At 35.0% G+C, this 20,763-nt stretch overlaps 1 protein-coding gene across 1 annotated transcript in view; it reads right to left on the bottom strand.

Moving 5' to 3' along the window:
- Nucleotides 1–20,763, bottom strand: part of LOC129219155 (bifunctional 3'-5' exonuclease/ATP-dependent helicase WRN-like) — a gene marked incomplete at its 3' end in the record, with an annotated part of 71,539 nt that overhangs the window by 46,001 nt on the left and 4,775 nt on the right. The window contains 3 exon segments of the mRNA XM_054853478.1: nucleotides 4,352–4,502; nucleotides 14,498–14,575; nucleotides 16,390–16,578. Coding sequence (XP_054709453.1) covers nucleotides 4,352–4,502; nucleotides 14,498–14,575; nucleotides 16,390–16,578 — 418 coding nt within the window.

The following is a 20,763-nucleotide window of genomic DNA, read 5'->3' as shown; positions in this document are numbered from 1 at the left end:
ACATTGTTTCATTGCAACTACTAACATTGAATGTAAAAAATATATGAGGCAGCAAGACAGGGACGTAACTAAAAGGGGGGGGTTTTGGGGACCCCCCCCCCCCGAAAAGTTAGTCACAAAAAAAAAGAAAAAGAAGAGGAAAGAGAAAGAAGAAAAAAGAAAAAAAAAATCACTACGACTTTTTTCTGTGCAACAAAGGTCAAAAATGCACTTCGCTCCCCTCCCCCTGCCCAATGGCCATTGAAAATCTGCTCTATGAGTGACCCTCAAGTATAAAGACGCCTCCCTCTGCTGCAACAATTTTTTGATAATTGAGTGAAATTTGACACTTCGCTTTAGAAATGAGATTGTTTGTTAAATCCACGTATAGGCAGCCTTTCTTTGTCATAGATTCTGCAAATTGTTAAATATGTTTAATTTTATGAGCTGCGCAGTGGGAATATTGCATACAGTCGAATCTGAATATTTCGAATTTCACATTTAAAAAAATCGAGATAAAGAGGTTTTGAATTACGTAGGCTTTAAGAAACTTTTTATAGAAATTTGAAATATGATGGTGAAAATTTGAAATCGATACTAAAGACAATATGGGCTCTTAATTAAAATTCCTCTTTATTAGTTTTGTTAGGTATTTATTCTATTATTACATTATTAAGTGCTTTATTGCGAGTTTAAGGAATCATTTTGACAGTAAGAGAAACTTTAAGCATATCTTTATCAAGAAAAGTCTTTTATTGCTTTTTGGTCCCTGATTTTTTTTTTTTTTTTTTTGATTCATTATCTATCTTCTTGAGGTTAGCAATTGCAGCAAATCTAACTTGGCCAGTAGTCTAAGATTTTCCTTTTTTCATCACTTGAAAAAAAACTTATACTTTCTTTTCACTCCTATCATTTCGGTTTTCTAAGGAATCACAATTTTAAGAAAGAGAGCAACCAAAGAACAGTATTAATCCAGATAACAGAGCGAAATGGCTTTTAACTTGAATGACTTTTAATGTTCATCTTACCATGCCAAACCTGTGAATTTCACCCCTTAACTCTTCTCCCAAGAAAGTGCGCGAAACGACTGTCCTTTGGTTAATCTTCCTGGAAAGCCTATTCGTGGAACGCATTTACTGCCTCCTCAGCTCTTGAAGACAATTCCTCTGTTTCTGAGTTGAAGAAAATGTTTTTGTTTGCTGCTTTGAAGATCATTGGGCTTTGAATCCGAAAATGATAGCATAACCGGAATTCGAGACGATAGAAATTTTTGTTGGTCTGGTCTCGTGTGTGTCATAGGTCATAGTCAAAACTACCTTTGCTAACCAGAGTATCCATTGCAATCACATTGATTCTTCAGCCAGTATTTACTGCGTATTGTTTTGGAAACGTACAGTCTGTTTAAAGTATTACATTCTAAGTGAAAGTTGTTGCATAATGAAACGAACAAGACCGATAACAAGCTTTTTTCAACTCAAAGAAAAAAATTAAAATGACGAAAAGGATTGCTCTAAAAAGAGAAAGTAACGTCGTCTGAAGAAAACGAAGTACAGTCTGCAAAGCAGCTTTAGTCCCATCGGACCATTCTGCAGGTAATTTTATTTTAATTCAAAAGAAAAACTGCATAGCATTACATGAATAAAATGTTTAAAAACGAGATGAATCTAGATTATTTCTATTAGCTTGGTTCGGATTAAAAAGTAGAAAATAAAAAAGACTTCTGTTTATAATACCCGAAAATTGCTGTTGCTCTCTCAAATAGATTTTTATGTAAATTCTAAAGAAGCTAATAAAATTAAAAATAAATATCTTTATAGATATATCTTTATAAATATAATATCTTTATAGTCTGACCACCAATGAGATTGAAAGTCAAACATCCAGTTTACAGGCGGAAATGGAAGTATCTATTAGCTTTCAGGGATGCCAGCTTTTGTAGATGTGTGTTAGCCTCTAAATTAAACAGTCACACTGAAATGAACGGAACATGCTCATCAGATATTTGATTTCCCCCGGATTTGGATAGACTGGTTTTGACAAGACGTTGCTAGAAAATTTCACTTTAAATTAAATGGAAGGAAAAGAAAAAAAAGTTGAATTTTCCATAACATTAAAAAAGTAAAAATTTTTTTGCTTTTGTTTTGTTTGACACAGGTATCGGAACTGGGGCACCCCATTCCAAAGTATGTAAGATTCACCTCCCTCTTATTTTTTTTTTTAATACTAAAAAAATTTGCACACACGCACACACACACACACACACACACACACACATATATATATATATATATATATATATATAAAAGAAGAAACCCCCCCCCCCCGAAAGTCGGGTCTAGCTACGTCTCTGCAGCAAGAAGCAATGGGATGTAAGTGCCAAAATTTAAAAAAGTTGGAAATAACCAATGAGGCCTGAATTTATGAATTTTGGGCCACCTTGTAACAACTCCTCAGGGTCCCTAACTGCCTACTGGATTTCAATGCCACAAAGTGCCACAGGCCCCTTTAGTGGCAAGCCCCCCCCCCCCCCCACCCACATTGTGGGGTCTGCAGGTAGGTAGATCTGGGCCTGTAACCAGTTCAAATAGTGGGAGAACATCTATTTGAACTCTATTTGGAGGCAAGAGATGGTGCTAGGAGCTCTGGTAGCTACTGCAACATAGCATGATTTAGGAAAAAATTTCAAAGAAAGCCTACCGAGAATCTGAACTTTAAGCGTATTTTATTTTAAACTTACATTTATATTAAAGTCCACTTATATCCCTTTGCTTCTCACTGCCTCATATGAATAATTTAAAACAAATAATAAAACAATCAAAAAATATTTAATGGCCGTTAAAAAAATGTGATTTTTTTTTCGGACAATCCGACCGCTGATAATCAGGAGATTACTGTAATATAACAGATAGGCTAGAATGTCGGGAGACAATTCTAAATCTTCAAAAGGAGCAGTGAATCGAAAAAGTTTGAGAACCTCTACCTTAATGGATTTATGATTTCTATCAAGTATATTATTTCTCTGTGATGTCTGATTTTCTCTTTGAAAATTTCTTTAAACTGAATTTTTCAGCTGTATCCTGAAATGATGTCCGTGCCATTTTATCATTTCTTGCTGCAGAATTTTATAAAAGTGAAAGTGTCAGCCCTGATTTGTGTTTTTTCACTGTTCCATATTGTTTAAGAAATATTCCAAAGCAATTTCCTTTTCTAAAACTAACATGAAAAAATTGAGAAAAATTAATACTTAAAAAAATAATAAATAAGATAAATAGATGTTAATAAAATCCAGTTATATTATTACAATTTAGACATCTAAAGTTGCATAGCAAGTAATGTTTTTTTTTTTTTTTGAAAAAAAAATCTATTTTTTAAATTTAAATACGATTTATAAATTGTTGTTAAAAGAGCCCAGAGAAACTTTAGTTATAAATTCATTTACACATATAAACACTACTTTTGGCTAGTAGAGTAGTAACAGGTCTCATTCGACAACTTTTCTTCATACCCCCCATTTAGTTGAACCTCCAGATACAAAAAAGAAAGATATTTTGAATAGTCAAAAATGGTCAAATAAGGGAATACTCCAGGGATCAAATCAAATATGAGACAGAAAAGCGAAACTGATAAAAAATAAGTCAGAATTAAAGAAATTTAGAATTTTCAACATTTCCAGAAGTTAAGTTGAAAAATTATTTAAATCAATGCTTTTTTTTTAATCTTTTGATTTAAATGATTGACACCATGGCTAAAACATTTTTAAACAAAAAAAAAAAGAGTGAAAATTAAAATAATAATGATAAATAAGTAAGCATGACTATAACTTTAATTTTAAAACATTTTATACAACAAAAAATCTGAAACTCAACTTGAAATTTAATGGATAGTTTCTAACATTTCTTCCCCGCATCCCTCTGCAACTGGTAGATCGTACTTATTATGTAACATTAACTAAATGTTTTTTAACATGAATGTACCCAACAAAATCCATATGCTTGAGATTTCTATAGATGTGACTCTACCTAAGATGACTGACAAAAAAAAAGAAAAGAAAATGAGCTTCAGCTGGTTAGTTCAAACTGAATGTTCAATTTTCTTTTAAACTGTTACTTTTATTTGTTAGTGCTGTAATTTAGAATTTTGTAAATGGGGTTAGTTTATTGAAGAAAACATGATATTTAACAAGCCAAATAGTAAAAATACTTTTTTTAAAATCTGAGTGACAAAAACAACATGGTTATAATTCTTCTAGATATTTCCACACAGATTACTTTTTTACAAATCCAATGATACAAAAGCACAAATCCATTTTACAATTTTTAAAGAAAACTTGTCAAGAAATTACCCCTTCCCACTAATAACATAGTAGAGTTACCAAAATCTTTTTCTTCAGACGGCTGTATTTTCAAGTCTGACACATCTTGCTTAGCATCATCTGGTAGTGAAGCAGGTGATTCGCCATTTTCTACTTCGTACATTGCGTCTCCCTCGTTGGAGTTAAAACTGTTCTCTGCATCCTCACATGCCTAATTTTTGAACAGTAAATAAGATTAAAAAATTACAATTTATCATTATAAAAAGGTCTGAAATTTCCCAAGGCGAAATAGTGTTTAAACACTTGTATTTCAAAACAGTACAGGATTTTTAACATTCATTAAGTATAAAGCTCTAGGTGCAATAATTCTGATTCTAGGAAAGGGGTTTTATGATGAACTATTAAAATCAGTTCAAGAAATTCTGGATAATCATCTCTTGAGTCACACAGCAATTTTTTAACAGATTGTACTCTATAGTCACTTTTCCTTATTATTGAGTTTTGTAATGCATTTATCCTTATGAATAAACTCCTAACAGGCCTAGAATCTGTTAGAGAAGTAATTTTTGTGCAGAAGTAGAAAAGCTATGCATTTATTAAAAATGGTACTAATAATCAATTCTATAATGTGGTTTTGACATTCCAGAATTAATTATTTCTTAATTATTTTGTACTAGCAAAACAGGTCTTATTGCTTTTGCCAGTATTGATGCTTCTTCAGTCAAAGCACAACACTTTGTCAACTAACAAAGAATTGGGTAGAATTGCATTAACTGCTACATCTTACAAATTGTATGTACAAAATATATTGCATGGCTAATGCAATATTGAAACTGTACATAAAAGTAACAATTTTACAATGTAATTCATTACTTTTAATGTGAAAAGCAACCATATTTGTGATTAGTTTGATCTTTTGTCAATTTACTTATATTTGGCAATGATGCAAACTTCATCGGATTTGAGCTACCTCTAAATATTATTCAAATGTTATAAAAGTTTGTCCTACTTACTTTCTTACATATTGGGACAAATGGGAGGGTAAGACTCAAAAAATTTTCACCTTCAAAAATTTGGACCACTAAACCTTATATCAGAGATCAAAGGCAGAGCCTCAAGGGTTGAGGACCCTAGCCATAAAGAATGAAAACTAATTCTGGAAATATGATATAATACCAAAAAATAACAATAATAACAACTCTTATGGCAGATTTTTTGCTATAGCTTCTATTCAGTCATCAATAGGAGCTTTCAAACAATTACTTATTACATGAAATACACCGCCAGCTCAGTCATTCACACCGAGGACTGCAGATTCGTGCTTATTAGCACTCATCAGCCCAGCCTAGGAAGTGACTGAGCTGGAGGTGGAAAACCTCTTAAGGAAGCTAAGAGTGCCAAACAAACTGGTAGCTAATATAGAATCAGCACTGACCAGACGACTGACCGAAACTATGGTTCGGTTCAACTCGAAGATTGAAGGCAAGGCATGGTATATTCAGTAAGTTACCACCCTTTAGCCAGGGCTGAGGCAGAAACACATGAAATACACTGCCCAGTTTAGTAATTCCAGCCGAGGACTGCAACTTCGTGCTTATTAGCACTCATCAGTCCGGCATAGGAAGTGACTGAGCTGGAGGTGGAAAACCTCTTAAGGAAGCTAAGAGTGCCAAACAAACTGGTAGCTAATATAGAATCAGCACTGACCAGACGACTGACCGAAACTATGGTTCGGTTCAACTCGAAGATTGAAGGCAAGGCATGGTATATTCAGTAAGTTACCACCCTTTAGCCAGGGCTGAGGCAGAAACACATGAAATACACTGCCCAGCTTAGTCATTCCAGCCGAGGACTGCAATTTCGTGCTTATTAGTACTCATCAGCCTGGCATAGGAAGTGACTGAGCAGAAGGTGGCAAACCTCTTAAGGAAGCCAAGAGTGCCAAACAAACTGGTAGCTAATACCCGGTAGCAGAAATTGCGAGACACGAGAAGTGCGTCGCAGATTTTTCAGCAGTGTGCAGATAATTTTACAAAAGAACCAAAAGAAAGAAAAAAAATAAATAAAAGAAAAAAAAAGAAAAAAAAACTTGGCAAAGATCGTTTGGAGATCGTTTTTTGGCTGGAAAGGCAATGCTTTCAGCATTTCAACTAGAAATATTGTCACCTTATTTGGTCATTCACATTGTCTTGTCTTTTTTTTTTTTTTCTTCAGGAGAAATGAAAAATTTTATATTTAAGATTTCACATTTTCCTCATTGCTTTGTAAGCAAAAGTGCTAAAAACTTCTCAACTAAAATGCTATCTTATGAGAATTATTTTTTAAAATTATTTTTTGCAACAAATTTTAGGAATTTATCTCGCAACTTTTGGCGTAGTCGCCATCTTTGGTCATTCCCAAGATGTAGGTACGCAAGAACAGAAGACTCTTTAAGTGCCCACATTTTCATAAACAGAATAAGATGTTTATTGCAATGCAAACTATTGAAAATTATGCAAAATGTGCTTTTTTTTGGATAATTCTTAATTATTATCTTGAAAAATGCAAAATTTCATCTTTAGAATATTATTTTCATTGCTTTAAGAGGCTAATATGATAAAAACTGACTATTTCATCAAAATTGTTGCTTTTTAAGGATTTTGAATTTATCACTACTTTTATGACGTAACAAATTCAAAAATCTATTTATAATCATGAATTTTTCGCGTGGACGCCATGTTTGGTCATTTGCAAGAAGGAAATAGACGAGACTATTATTTACTAAGTTTTCAAAAAAAAGAATTGGATGTTTATCTCAACGCAAACTATTGAAAATAACATAAAATGTTCAATAAATCATGTTTTTATTTAAATTAGTTTTATGACAAATGTGAATTATTATCTAAAAAATTGTATTTGATCATCATTGCTTTGGAGGCTTTGCTATAGACTAAAACGCTTATCTAAAATGTAGTTTCCAGCCAACTTCTCATTTATTCTATTTATTTATACTTTTTCGAAAAAAAAAATTTCAAAAACCTATTTGAACTTAAATTTTTCAGATTTTAAGAAATATGTATTGAATAATTGTTTTCCATAGTGTGAAACGATCTAATTATTTTTATGAAAGTAGTGAAAACTGCTTCCCTCCCCTCTCTTTTATACTGTAAAATTCGGCGACAGTGGTGCCCACTAAGTTTTTCGGGCCTAGTGGCCACTGACCAGTCGGAAAATTTCTGAATCTTGACCTTTACAAGGGACTTGTGTATTTTATGAAAACTTAAAGTAAAAATAATAATAATGCAGCAGATTACTTTCAACTGCCCAAAATAGTGTCGCAGACTGGCTAGAAAGTTTCTACTACTGGGAGTTAATATACACTCTAAGACAAAAAAAAAGTTGAACCAGGAAGGTGTGGACCGATGTGAATGAAATTTGGAGGGATGGTTCTTCTGCCTAAGATATGCAAATGATTAAATTTCCAGGTTAGGGTTGCGCATGCAACGTGCGCAGGGTGGCCCTAAGCACAGAGCAAGACCAGCTATATAAGGGCATCCAGTAGAGCAGCAATTTTAATTTAACTCAATCTGATTTGTTAGTTACGTCGTTTAACATTGGATTATGCCTCGAAATAAAGTTCGCAAGCAATTTACGCAACCAGGAGTGTTCGAAAGGGGTCGCATAATTGGCCTCCGAGAAGCTGGATGGTCATTTCGACGGATAGCACAGCAGGTTGGTTACACTGATGTTACTGTTGCACGCATTTGGCGGCAGTGGACTCAACAAGGCACATATCAGCGTCAACCAGGCTCAGGGAGGCCGAGACAAACCGTACCGAGGGAGGACCGGAGGCTCGTAAGACAAGCTCGTAACGATCCAACCAGCACAGTTGCAGACATCCAACGGGCTGTGGGACCTTCCATCAATCAGCCAATAAGTGGTCGCACCATTTGCCAACGGCTGCACGACGTGGGACTGCGCTCACGTAGACCGTTACCACGACTGCCATTAACAGCATTGCATCGTCGGAAAAGATTGGAATGGTGCCGTACAAGACGGACATGGAGCGTCGAATGGTATCGCGTAGTCTTCACTGACGAGTCCCGCTTCTGTCTTGGTGGAGACGACAATAGAATCCGCGTGTGGAGGCAACGTGGTCAGCGCCAAGATTTACGGTTTATTGTACAGCGTCATACGTCCACGAGACCTGGTGTCATGGTGTGGGGCGCAATTGCATATGATGCAAAATCACCTCTAGTGTTCATTAACGGTGCTTTGACCGGCCAACATTACGTTCAAGAGATCCTGCAGCCAGTTGCTTTGCCATTCCTGAGCACCCGTGTTCGGCCGCTATTCCAACAAGACAATGCTCGACCCCATATTGCTGCCGTCTCTAGAGCTTGTCTTCAAGGCCTAGACAGCATGGAGTGGCCGGCATATTCACCAGACCTGTCCCCAATCGAGAATGTGTGGGATGCCATGGGACGAGATGTCAACACTCCACCCGTACCTCGAAATCTGCCGGAACTCCGTAACAAAGTTAAAGCAGCATGGGATAGACTACCACAGGACTTCATTAAGAACCTGTACGATTCGTTACCAAGACGATTAGCATGTTGTATTCAGAATAATGGCGGCCATACCCCATACTGAATGTTACCCATTTTGTGTATGTTGTTCAATAAATTTTGCTTATATCGTTCTCATTTTCTAATCATTTACTCTTCCATATACACTTAACATACCTTCCAAATGTCATTGTATTCTAAGACTTCCTTCATGGTGCAACTTTTTTTTTGTCTTAGAGTGTAGAATCAGCACTGACCAGACGAGGTCAGACAACAATGGTTCGGTTCAACTCGAAGATTGAAGGCAAGGCAGGGTATATTTGGTAAGTTACCGCCCTTTAGCTAGGGCTGAGGCAGAAATACATGAAATACACTGCCCAGCTTAGTCATTCCAGCCGAGGACTGCAATTAAATGTTTATTAGCACTCATCAGCCCGGCATAGGAAGTGACTGAGCTGGAGGTGCTAAATTTCTTAAGGAAGTCAAGAGTGCCAAACAAACTGGTAGCTAACATAGAATCAGCACTGACCAGACGAGTGTCCGAAACAATGGTTCGATTCAACAACTTACTGAATTACTTATTAGTTTCTAGAGATGCAATAAAAGATTTCTAGAAATAGCAACGATAGAAAGAAACTAACCACAGTTTAGCGACAGCCACTAGCAAAATAAAACCAAGCACTTCTAATAAGATACATTAAAGGAGTACATACTAAGAACTTTGTCTGATATAATGAAAATTTCTCTTTAAAAAAAAGACGATTTTCATTTCTAGGACAATTATAATGAAAATCAAATGGTTTGTTATTATTTCTACAGCTAGAGATATCACTCCCTCAACATCCAAATTAACTTTATAATTCAAGCAAATAACTTATTTATCTTGAGTTCCGAAGGAAGAGTCATTTTTGAACAAAAATCAAATTTTTACAAAATCTATCAACTAGTGATGTGCCGGATCGTTAAAAAAGTAGATCCGCGGATCCGAATCATTAGGGACAAGATGCACGGATACGGATCTCAAAAATATTTTTTACCCAATTCAACTATCCAAGTGTAAAATTTGTTTCGGAAGGTATTCCCTTCAGAATAATGGCAGTTTCTTCAAAACATGTCAACTGCGGCAAAAATATAATCAAGACTATCATTTACTCTTTAAAGAAATCTCCGTTAAAACTGAGGGGGAGTTGGAAGGAATGGGCCAGCGCTGCATTAATGCTTAGATGGAATGTGAAAAATTATTTCTAGCTTCCTCGGTAGATGTAGGATACAGGAGTAAGAGTGTAAAGCTGCTACTGGACAGGCTAGAAATAATTTTTAGCATTTTACTTCAGCATAAATGCAGCGCTGACCCATTCCACCGAATTTACTCCGACCGACGAAATACAGAGCCGGGAACACCTTTACAAACAGAATTTAATCTCACTTTTCTTGAAGGATGCCAAGAAAAACAAAAATGAAGAATAACAGAAACCCCAAATCAATAACAAAAACTAATATTAAGTTAAAAATTAAGAAAACAAAACATGTCCCAGAGAGAAGACCTCATATTAGGCTGAATTTCGCGAGTCATAACACACACTTGTTAACAAATATGAACTGACAGCAGGTAAAAATTTTAAATCATTGAACTTTTTCTCCTTATCTTCTGACTATGAATGTAAATATAGATCTTCCAACTCTCAATACTGACTTTGCTGACACAAATAAGACAAGTCCTTCTCTTTGACGACACTCACATTTAATTTCGTACTAAATACAAACACTACAGCTATGCACACACGTAACACATAAGTTAACACTGAAGTAGATGTTCCCATCTGGAACTATAACATTATTTCTCACAGAATTCCCGTCTGGAACACTTGCTTGTTTCGACTCTAGCCCACATCCCCCTCTCTCGCGTTTTCGCATCTCGCAAAAGTGTTTCTCCCACAAGTGGGCACTTTGAACAACAGTTCTTTAATTAAAAACACTACTGCAAAACGAAAGTTCACAGCATTGGGCATCCTGCAATACTGGCGTCCTCGTCAGCATCACATCTACTTAAGTGTTAACTTATGTGTTACGTGTGTGCATAGCTGTAGTGTTTGTATTTAGTATGAAATTAAATGTCAGTGTCGTCAAAGAGAAGGACTTGTCTTATTTGTGTTAGCAAAGTCAGTAACGAGAGTTGGAAGATCTATATTTACAAGGGGACTCGGCTGGGATGGATGCCAATGCTATTATTGAAAGTAACTATGATGTTGTTGTTGACAACTTTGATAACATGAACCTACCTAAAGAATTACTTCAGCGTATTTATGTTTATGGTTTTGAAAAACTTTCTGCTACCCAGCAAAGGGCAATTATTCCATGTGTCAAAGGTCTTGATGTCATTCAGGGTTGCCACGGAAGTTTAAGAATGAAATTCCCTGACATTTCCAAGTTTTCCAGGTGGTTTTGAGAAAAATTCCAGGTTATCGATCTCCACCTTCATTTTGCAACATTAATATATACATCTCGAATTTTGATAAAACTTACCTCATTTTCAAACTTCACAAACAATGGTTACCAAATTTAATTTACTCAAGCTGAAATAACCAAAAATACGTACTAAGGGTGGTTCAATTTTTTTTTTCTCTCAGCTCGAGTCCAAGACACCCCTTATTTTTTTTTTAGACTTACTAATAGTATTGTGCTGTGAAAGTTTTAGCTTCTTACTCAAATTTTAAGAGGGTGCTCCATGACCCTTTAATTTAACATTAGCTCTAGCATAGAAAAAGTCACAAATTTAGAAACATTTAACTTCCCCAGCTGCTTTTTTTTATGTAAGTAATTAATACAAATACAAATACAAAAGCGACGACCAGCAACAGGCTCTGGGCCCAGCTAGATTGGTCCTAGTCAATTTACAATCCCCAGTGAAGATCAATGGCCCTCTTAAAATTATCTACTCCCTTGCTCATTACCACCACTTCCGGTAAACTGTTCCAAGGTTCCACTACCCTGCTAAAATAATAATTTTTCCTAATATCCATGTTAGCCTGAGATTTAAATAGCTTAAAACAATGACCCCTAGTCCTGTTTTCAGTGCTTAACTTCAGCCCTGTAACATCTTTCATTTCAATAAATTTAAACAACTGAATCATGTCCCCTCGGTCTCTTCTTTGCTTAAGACTGTACATTTTTAACCTTCTAAGCCTGGAATCATAGTCTAAGTGAGAAAGTCCATTTATTAGCCTTGTAGCTCGCCTTTGAACCCTTTCCAATACATTAATGTCTTTCTTAAGATAAGGAGACCAAAACTGAACAGCATACTCCAAATGAGGTCTTACCAAACTTCTATATAAGGGCAGAAAAACTTCTTTAGATTTGTTTGAAATAGATCTACTGATAAACCCAAGCATCTTATTGGCCTTGTTACTAGCAATGCTGCACTGTTGGCTAAACTTTAAATCCTGACTTATTAAGACCCCCAGATCAGTAACTTTGTCTGCCTGACTAATGACTGAACCTTGCAAATAATAACTTGTACACTTATTTCCATGCCCTAAATGTAGCACTTGACATTTCCCAACATTAACAGCCATACCCTATTTATCAGCCCACTCCGTAATATGATCTAGATCCTCTTGCAGCTGTTTTGCTTGTTCTTCATTATCTACAGTCCCCATAACTTTGACATCATCAGCAAAACAATTCATGTTCCCAGAAATATTTTTGTGAATATCGTTCATAAAAACAATGAACAAAACAGGCCCTAACACTGATCCTTGAGGAACCCCGCTTAAAACCTCACTCCAATTAGAGTAATTTAAAACCAAACTTTTTTTTAAATAAAGGGCCGTATCCAGGGGGGGGCCTGACCAAAACCCAAAATGTTTTGTACCGTAAAACAGGTTTTTTTTTTTTAAATTTTCTTTAAATTCCTAATGTCAGAAAAGGAAAATAAAAAAGTTTTTTTTTATTCTTAATTTTGCTACTATTCAAAATTTATAATATTTTGAAGAAATACAGAAAAAGCAGTTCTAGTTCTCATTAGCCGCAAGGCACACTTGAAATTTAGACCTTTAATTGGGACTTCCTGCTCTCTTTCCCAATTCAATTCAGGGCAGTCCAGGGTTAAGGCAGGCACTTTGTCAGTTTGTTATTTTTCAAGTCTACCAAACTGACTTCTGTGCACTTCCTCCTCCAGGGGCGTGCACAGAAATTTTGGGGCTGTCACAAATGTCTTTTTTGCCCCCCCCCCTCCATATTGTTTATCCATATTTTCAACCCTAGGTTTAAAAATATTGGGCCCCATTTATGCTCGGGCCCGGGCCAACAGGTGTCCCTTCTCCCCTCTGTGCACGACCCTGCCCTCCTCCCCCTATAACTCTTATAAAACTTACACTGTACTGATTTCAAGCCGGGGAATCCCCAAAGGCTGGGCCCCTAGTTTCCGATTAGGCGAGTATCTTGTTACCAAGATGTGCCAAATTCAGCTCCTTGATACATCCTGAGTAAAAAATGCAAAAATCACGATTCTCGTGTTTTTGTAGCATAATTTTCAAGATCATTTTTGTGACTGATATGTTTCATGTCTTGCATTTATTTAATGCCGAATTCAGTATCATGGAAGTTCTTTTGTTATTGATTGTTTTTTTTTCTTACCTCTACTGCATACTGTTAATACCTTAATTATGAGAAAAAAAAAATCACTTACTCTACTCTCTTTCATTTTCTGCACTACTTGTGATTGAAAAAAAAAAGTTTGTTTCGAGAAATATTTCGTTGCATTTATTTTTTAACTTAAAATGGGTGAGTCTTACAAAGTTATAATCATTTTGTAAGACTATGTAATCAACTTCTGAAAAGTGTAAATAAAGAGCTTCAAATAATTTCAACTGTTCGAGAGAATTATTTAAGTTTTTGAAATTCCTTGAAAAGTTCTTCAATTTTGTATCTTATCAAGAAAATAAAGTATGGATTGTCCAAATGGCCAGAATATTACTCTTCTATTCTTATTTTCTGAATGTCGACACCATTTCTTTTAAACTATTTTGTAGAATTTTCATACTGTAGGGCATTAAATGAAAAAAAAATGGGAGTAGGGTTAGTGATCAAAAACAATCTTCACTAAAAGCCGATATGAGCAGATGACGGGGTGCTTCTCTTTTCTCCTCTCTCGTTTTTCCTCTCTGTCCATTAATTTCCATGATTTGTCAAGCAAGCAATTTTTATTTTGTTTGATCTTGATTTGCAAAAGAATGTATGACTTTTGAAAGACTTTGTTGGCCTTTTTTTTTTTTTTTCATATTTTTGTAGTCTCAATTACCTAATATAAGGCCTCAAAATACAGTTTTTTTTTCAAAAATTTCTCGGGGGGAAAAACCCCTGGACCCCCTGAAATTATGGATGTTCTACATCCGACTTAAAGGGACACTCTCCTGTCATCCTTACCACTACAAGGTGAATAAGAAAAATAATAAGAAATTAAAATAAAATAACAACAGTCCAAACAGTGGAATCATTAAAAATCGAGACAAAAAGTCTTCTATGTTAACATTTTTATGCGTTTGGTGTGTCTATGTATACTATATGTGTGTGTGTTAGGGGAATGTGCTAATCCGGGCCCCTCCCGAAAAAAATTTCTGGATACAGCCTTCTTTTACTCTATACATAAAACTACTTCTACCTTTACTATGTCACCAAATTCATCACTAATGTTTGCCCAGTCATCATCATCGCTGAATTCTTCGATCTTTACTTCATCCTACATGAAAAGAAATAAATATAAGGGCAAGTCAAATCAGACATTATAAATCTTCAAATCAGTTAAAAATGTAAGCAAATATTAATTTCAAAAGTTTAGATTTCCTGAAAAGTTAATCAGTGTTAATATTTGTATTTATAATGGAATAATTTTATAAACACATACAAAGCATGTGTAACTACCATGCAAACATCATTCCAGTCATAATCTAAACTGTTAAAAAGATATTTCAATCTAACCCATAGTAATTTTTCATGTCACTGAACAATAAATTTGTATTACAAATAAGTTTTAAATACCATTCATTCAAAAGGATAAAATGAAATGCTGTTCAGTTTTCTTTTATATACATATTCAAAATAGCGGAAACTATTTCTGTGAGAGGGTCAAGGTCAGTGGCAGATTTATCATGCCCAAATACAGAGGCTTCCATATTACACAGTCCAGTCACATTAATGTGACCATCTGTCAAAAGCCAGAATAACCACCTTTCGCAGAGCGGACTGCTGCGAGACGTGCAGGAAGAGAGTCACTTAGGTCCCTGAAGGTGTTCTCTGGGATGTTGAGCCATGCCGACTCGAATGCCGTGGCCAGCTGCGCTAGATTATGCGGTTGAGGATCCATGGCGCGAACAACTCGATCGAGATGGTCCCACAGATGCTCGATTGGGTTTAAGTCAGGTGAGTTTGCTGGCCAGGGGAAGACGGTAAACTGATCCTGGTGCTCTTCGAACCACGCATGTACACGGGCAGCTGTATGGCACCTCGCATTGTCCTGCTGGAAGATGCCATCATCCTGAGGAAAAACAATGCGCATGTAGGGGTGGACATGGTCCACAAGGACAGATGCGTACTTGTATTGATCCATCGTGTCTTCCACAATGATCAATGAACCCAGAGAATGCCAGGAAAACATTCCCCAGATCATAATGCTCCCACCTCCAGTTTGGACCGTTCCGGCAATGGTTGCAGGGTGGTTCCTTTCAGAGGTTTCACGCCTTATACGCCAACGTCCATCTGTCCGATGGAGCATAAAACGCGATTCATCTGAAACCGCTACCTGTTGCTACTTATTGGACGTCCAGCTGCTGTACTGGTGTGCAAATTCTAGCCTTCGTCGTCGATGAACAGCAGTCAGCATAGGTGCACGAACCAGGCGTCTGCTTCAGAGGCCCAGACTCAGCAATGTTCGCTGAATAGTAGTTTAGGGAGACACTTTTGGTAGCCCCTTGGTTCATTTTGGAGGTCAGTTGTTCAACAGTAGCGGTCTATCTGCCCGAACGCATGTCCGCAACCGTCGTTTGCTTCTGTCATCTATGGCCCGTGGTGCACCACATTTGCCACGTCCCTGATTTTGGCAAGTCCCATTTTGCCATGCACGGTACACTTTTACCACGGCAGCACGCGAACAGTTCACAAACTCAGCCGTTTCGGAAATGCTTCCACCCTTGGCCCGAAAGCCAATGATCAAGCCCTTTTGGACGTTGGATAAATCGCTTTGTTTCTGTATTGCACCAACGATTGAAATGTTTTACGAAGCCCTCACACACCCTTTATATGTGCTCAACTGCACTGTGCTGCCACCTGCCTTCTGTGATTAGTTATTTAACTCTGACGTGGAAAGTACATGGTGGTCACATTAATATAAGGGCCCCAAAAAGGATTCAAATGTGCACATGAAAAAATGTTTACTTCAGACATAGGGGCTCCCAAAAATGCGTTGTGTAAATCTGCCACTGGCCAAAGGCAAAAGATTCTTGATTATTCTCTCAAAATGAAACAACAACAGACAGCTCCAAAAAATATTTAACTCACTTTTTCCTTTTTAATTGGATGCAAGAAAACTGGAATTGCATTCAAAGCAGAACATGCAGTTTGTATCCTATTTTTAGCTGCTTGTACCGATTCTTTGTTCAGTGTGGCATTTTCTAAGAAATCAATAGCATTCTCGTAACTATTTTTCAATTCCAAAATTTCTTGCGTCAACCTTGAATCTTCTTCCATCTTAAAAAGAAAATTTTTCAGACAAACAAAAAAAAGGCAAGATTTTTTAAGATAAAAAAAAAGAAAACAATACAATTATATATTTTTCTTTTATTATTTTATGTGTTACATGTTTTTACTATTTGAGTTACATTTTCAGAGAAAATACACAGAGTAAAATGAAATTAGAACAATTGTTTCATTTAGCTTTAAATACAATATTGTGATTGATTAGTAAATGCATTGCTAGTTGTACCAACCATGCATCAATAAGAATACTTAGTGAAGACAGAAAAAATATTTTGTCACAGGACCATTAACAGACTCAAATTTGTACTAAAAAGGTTTTTGAACGTAAAACATGAAATTTAAATACACTCAAACCTTTTTTTGTGCACTGGATAGGGAATAAAACCTGTTTGTTTTATAAAGAATTTTGCAATTGAGTCCCAATCGAATTGAAATTTTCATATACAGCACAAAAAAAAAAAAAAAACCGCACAAAAACAGGTTTGACAGGGGCGTAGCTAAGGGGGGGGGTTTGGGGACAAACCCCCCCCCCCCCCCCGAAAAGTTAGTCTCAAAAAAAAGAGAAAAAGAAGAGAGAAGAGAAAGAAAAAAAAAGAAGAAAAGGAAAAAATTCCAAGCGATTATACATATATATATATATATCTTATATATATATATATTATATATATATATATATATATATATATATATATATATATATATATATATATATATATATATATATATATATATAAAAGAAGTAACCCCCCCCCCCCCCCGAAAGTTGGGTCTAGCTATGCCACTGAGGTTTGAGTGTATGTTTTTAAGAGTTTGTACGTTTTTGACACAACAGTTTTAACCATAGTTTAAATTTAAACTGTCATGTCAAAAATCTCCTAGCAAAACCAGTATATTATCGACACCTGAAACAAGGTATTAATGAGATGGCTAATACAAGAATACAATCAAATATACAAATACAAAAGTGACGACCATCAACAGGCTCTGGGCAGGGTTGTTTGGTTTAAACCATGGTTTGAACCAATTGGTTTTTTTTAAAAAACCATGCGGTTTTTTTTAAATGGTTTTTTTCAAAAAAAAAAGCCAAAAAAAAAATCATTTTACAGGTTTACACTGATTTCCCCACACATATTGAAAAACGTAAAATTCCATTTATGCTAACTTCCTAGCTAAGTTGCAGAGATAAATACTATAAATTGCAAAGTTGCTTCTTCAAAATGTATTACAAGCTTTAATCGAAAAAAAATATTAATATATTTTTTATTTCATATATGTGCCATAAAGCAGATTTCAGTCAACTTCCATCATTATGCTTAATTTGCATGATTAGTTAATATTTACTAAGGATTGAATCTTTTATTGTAGATGCAATCCATTATATTGCTCACTCCTGTTGCAGGGGTGTGACATTTTTGCCCATTTATTTGCACTTTCCTGGAATTTTAACTTTGACTTGTAAGGTAATCAACAGTCTAACTAAATTGTTTGCACCTAAAAATTAAGATTTGTTCTGCAGGTGAACACAAATAATGTTTTTTGAATCAAATTAAAAAAAAAAAGTTTATACTTCACGTATATAACGTTTTTGGCAAAAAAAAATTTTCTTGAAATAGAATTTGCTACACATTTATTTGTTCTAAAGAGTTTGCATTTAATATTTTTTAAACTTCAATGCTGGATGCAACATGTATGCAAGGGCGGATCCAGGCTCCGGTTAAGGGAGGGGTCACCAAACGTGTACCCACAAACAACGGTATCTTGGTGGGGGGGAGGGGGTAACAACATGCTCGTCAAAAAAAGGGGGGTTCTTCGGTCTAAATTGTAGTTTAACCATATTTCGTTATGTATGAAGAATCTGAAAACGTTAGTATTGAAATCTTGTGCTTGTTTCTTACTTACCAACAAATCGTTGTTGCATTATTAGCATATATAAAACAAAAAATACAGTATGCTTCTAAGAAAACTATGTATATTCTAAACGTTACAATTTTTAAACTTTGTGGAGGCCTGATTTTTATAATTTGAAGTAGGAGCAGCAGCAGTCATTTATGTTGGTCAACGCACTAGATTATACTAAAATGAAAAAGAAAAAATTATAAATCGAACAAGAATTTCAAATTGTACAAATACCATACTGAATAGTCACTAGCAGATTTTAGGGGAAGTCCAGGGGGTTCAGGCCCCTCCGAAAGGAATAAATGAATGCAACTATTTTATTTAATTTTTTAATTGACTTCTCTTTTACATAAATAAAAAACTTTCAGTCACGAAAAAGAACACAAAACACACAAAGCATATTTGATTAAAAGTATTTTGTTTGCTAAGGAAGTACAATAGGGCAATTCCATGGTGTCGGACGTAAAAAATGAAAAAAAATTTCTCAGTTTTAATTCCATTTACCAAATATAAACTGTTCCAAAATGATCAAATTTATTTACAAGATACTTACTACATCCCACTGAATAAAAAATCATGTTAGTTTTTCAAAATAGATCCCTAAAGTATAAATTTAAAAAATTTAAAGAGTTGGTGTTGGACGTAAACACACAAATAGTAAAATTGATGGTTCACTTAAAAATTATTAAAAGTCTGTGAATTGGCTTACATGTTAATTTTAAAAACAGCATAATTCTAAAGTACACTTATGATTGAAGCATATATCACAGTTTTCAAATGATATTATAAGGAATAAAATTATTTAAAAAAATATTTTTAGCTTGGTGTCGGACGTAAATTGTTCATATTGGATGTAAACTATTGCTCTTAAATGTAAATACATAACAATGATTAGAGTTATAAATATGTAAATTATAGGTTGCATATACTGAAACAAAATTTACCAAGTAAATTCAAAAGTAGGGTTGATTGGGGGAAGTGGGACACTGGGGTAAGTGGGTCACCTCCCAAAAACTGAAATATCCATGTGGTTTTTATACTTTTTTACATTGATCATGTCATGGTTCATCATAGCGATTAGTTTTCCATATATTTGGGTTAAGTGGAATTTTTTCTAGGTCAGAAATCTTAGTCAAAAAAAAAAAAAAAAAATCTGAACAATATTTTTTGGCGAGTTTAAGCAGCATTTTTCAAAGAAGTATTTCCCGGTTAGCATTTGTTTTTTTTTTTTATGATCATTAAAAATTCATGTACTACAGTTTAACTTAAAGTGCATACTGCAGTCAGAATTTTTGAGTAAAATATTATTAAAAACTGTTTTAGAGGAGGGGCCCCACTTACCCCGTAAAATTTTGCTATAAGACGTCCCCACACTATGGGGTAAGTAGTCCCCCCCCCCATAACAGTGAGGATTTGAAAATCAAAAACAACTTTGATGAAATATTTGTATTAGTGAAATACAAGACAACTGTGATGACTTAGTAGGAATTGATAGTTCAGCTACAAAAGCTGGTGATTAGTTATTTGTGAAACTTACATGAAAGAAAACCATCAAGATTTATATGGGTTGAATGTTTATAATGGTTCTTCCTTAGCCAACTTTGCATAGACGCAGTTATTTAGTGTTTCTAATTTCTTTTTACACTTATAGTTTTGGCAAATTTGACAAAATTGATATCTTAATCAACTGTATTATGTTCATTCAACACACCTTTTCTCAAAAGGGGTCCTACTTACCCCTATCAACCCTAAATGTATATACAATAAATTCACTAAGTTGTTTTTTTATGCATGTTTCACTTTAACTTTGAAATTAAAGGCAAAAAAAAGGAGAAACACAGTTGAAAACATATGTTATTTAAAGAAATGTAAGGTGTCAGACATAAAGTGTCGGACGTACAAAAATTTTTACGTCCGACACCTTAATTTTAGTAAAAAATCTTCACATGTTACAAAATGAAAATAGGTTACATCAAAGAGATTGAAATTCTTACTTTGTACCCAAAAATACATGTATGTAGCTTTAAAATTATTGGCTCAGCATAATTAACTGCAAATTTTGGTGTCGGACGTAAAACACTTAATGTACCCCAGAAGAATTCTTTTACAAATCAAAATGAATTATATTTTGACACATCTTTGCAACATCACCAGCAACACTCTGTATCTTTAAATGGTTATTCATCTCAATTCATAATATTAGCATGTATTTTTTTTTGGAAAAAACAATTTCTTTGAGAGTCCCCAAATATGGTTTGAAAATACTCAAGATGTTGACCT

Source organism: Uloborus diversus, chromosome 1, assembly GCF_026930045.1.
Source record: "Uloborus diversus isolate 005 chromosome 1, Udiv.v.3.1, whole genome shotgun sequence".
NCBI lineage: Eukaryota > Metazoa > Arthropoda > Arachnida > Araneae > Uloboridae > Uloborus > Uloborus diversus.
Note: the sequence above shows the minus strand (reverse complement) of the source record. Positions and strands in the feature narration are given on the sequence as shown.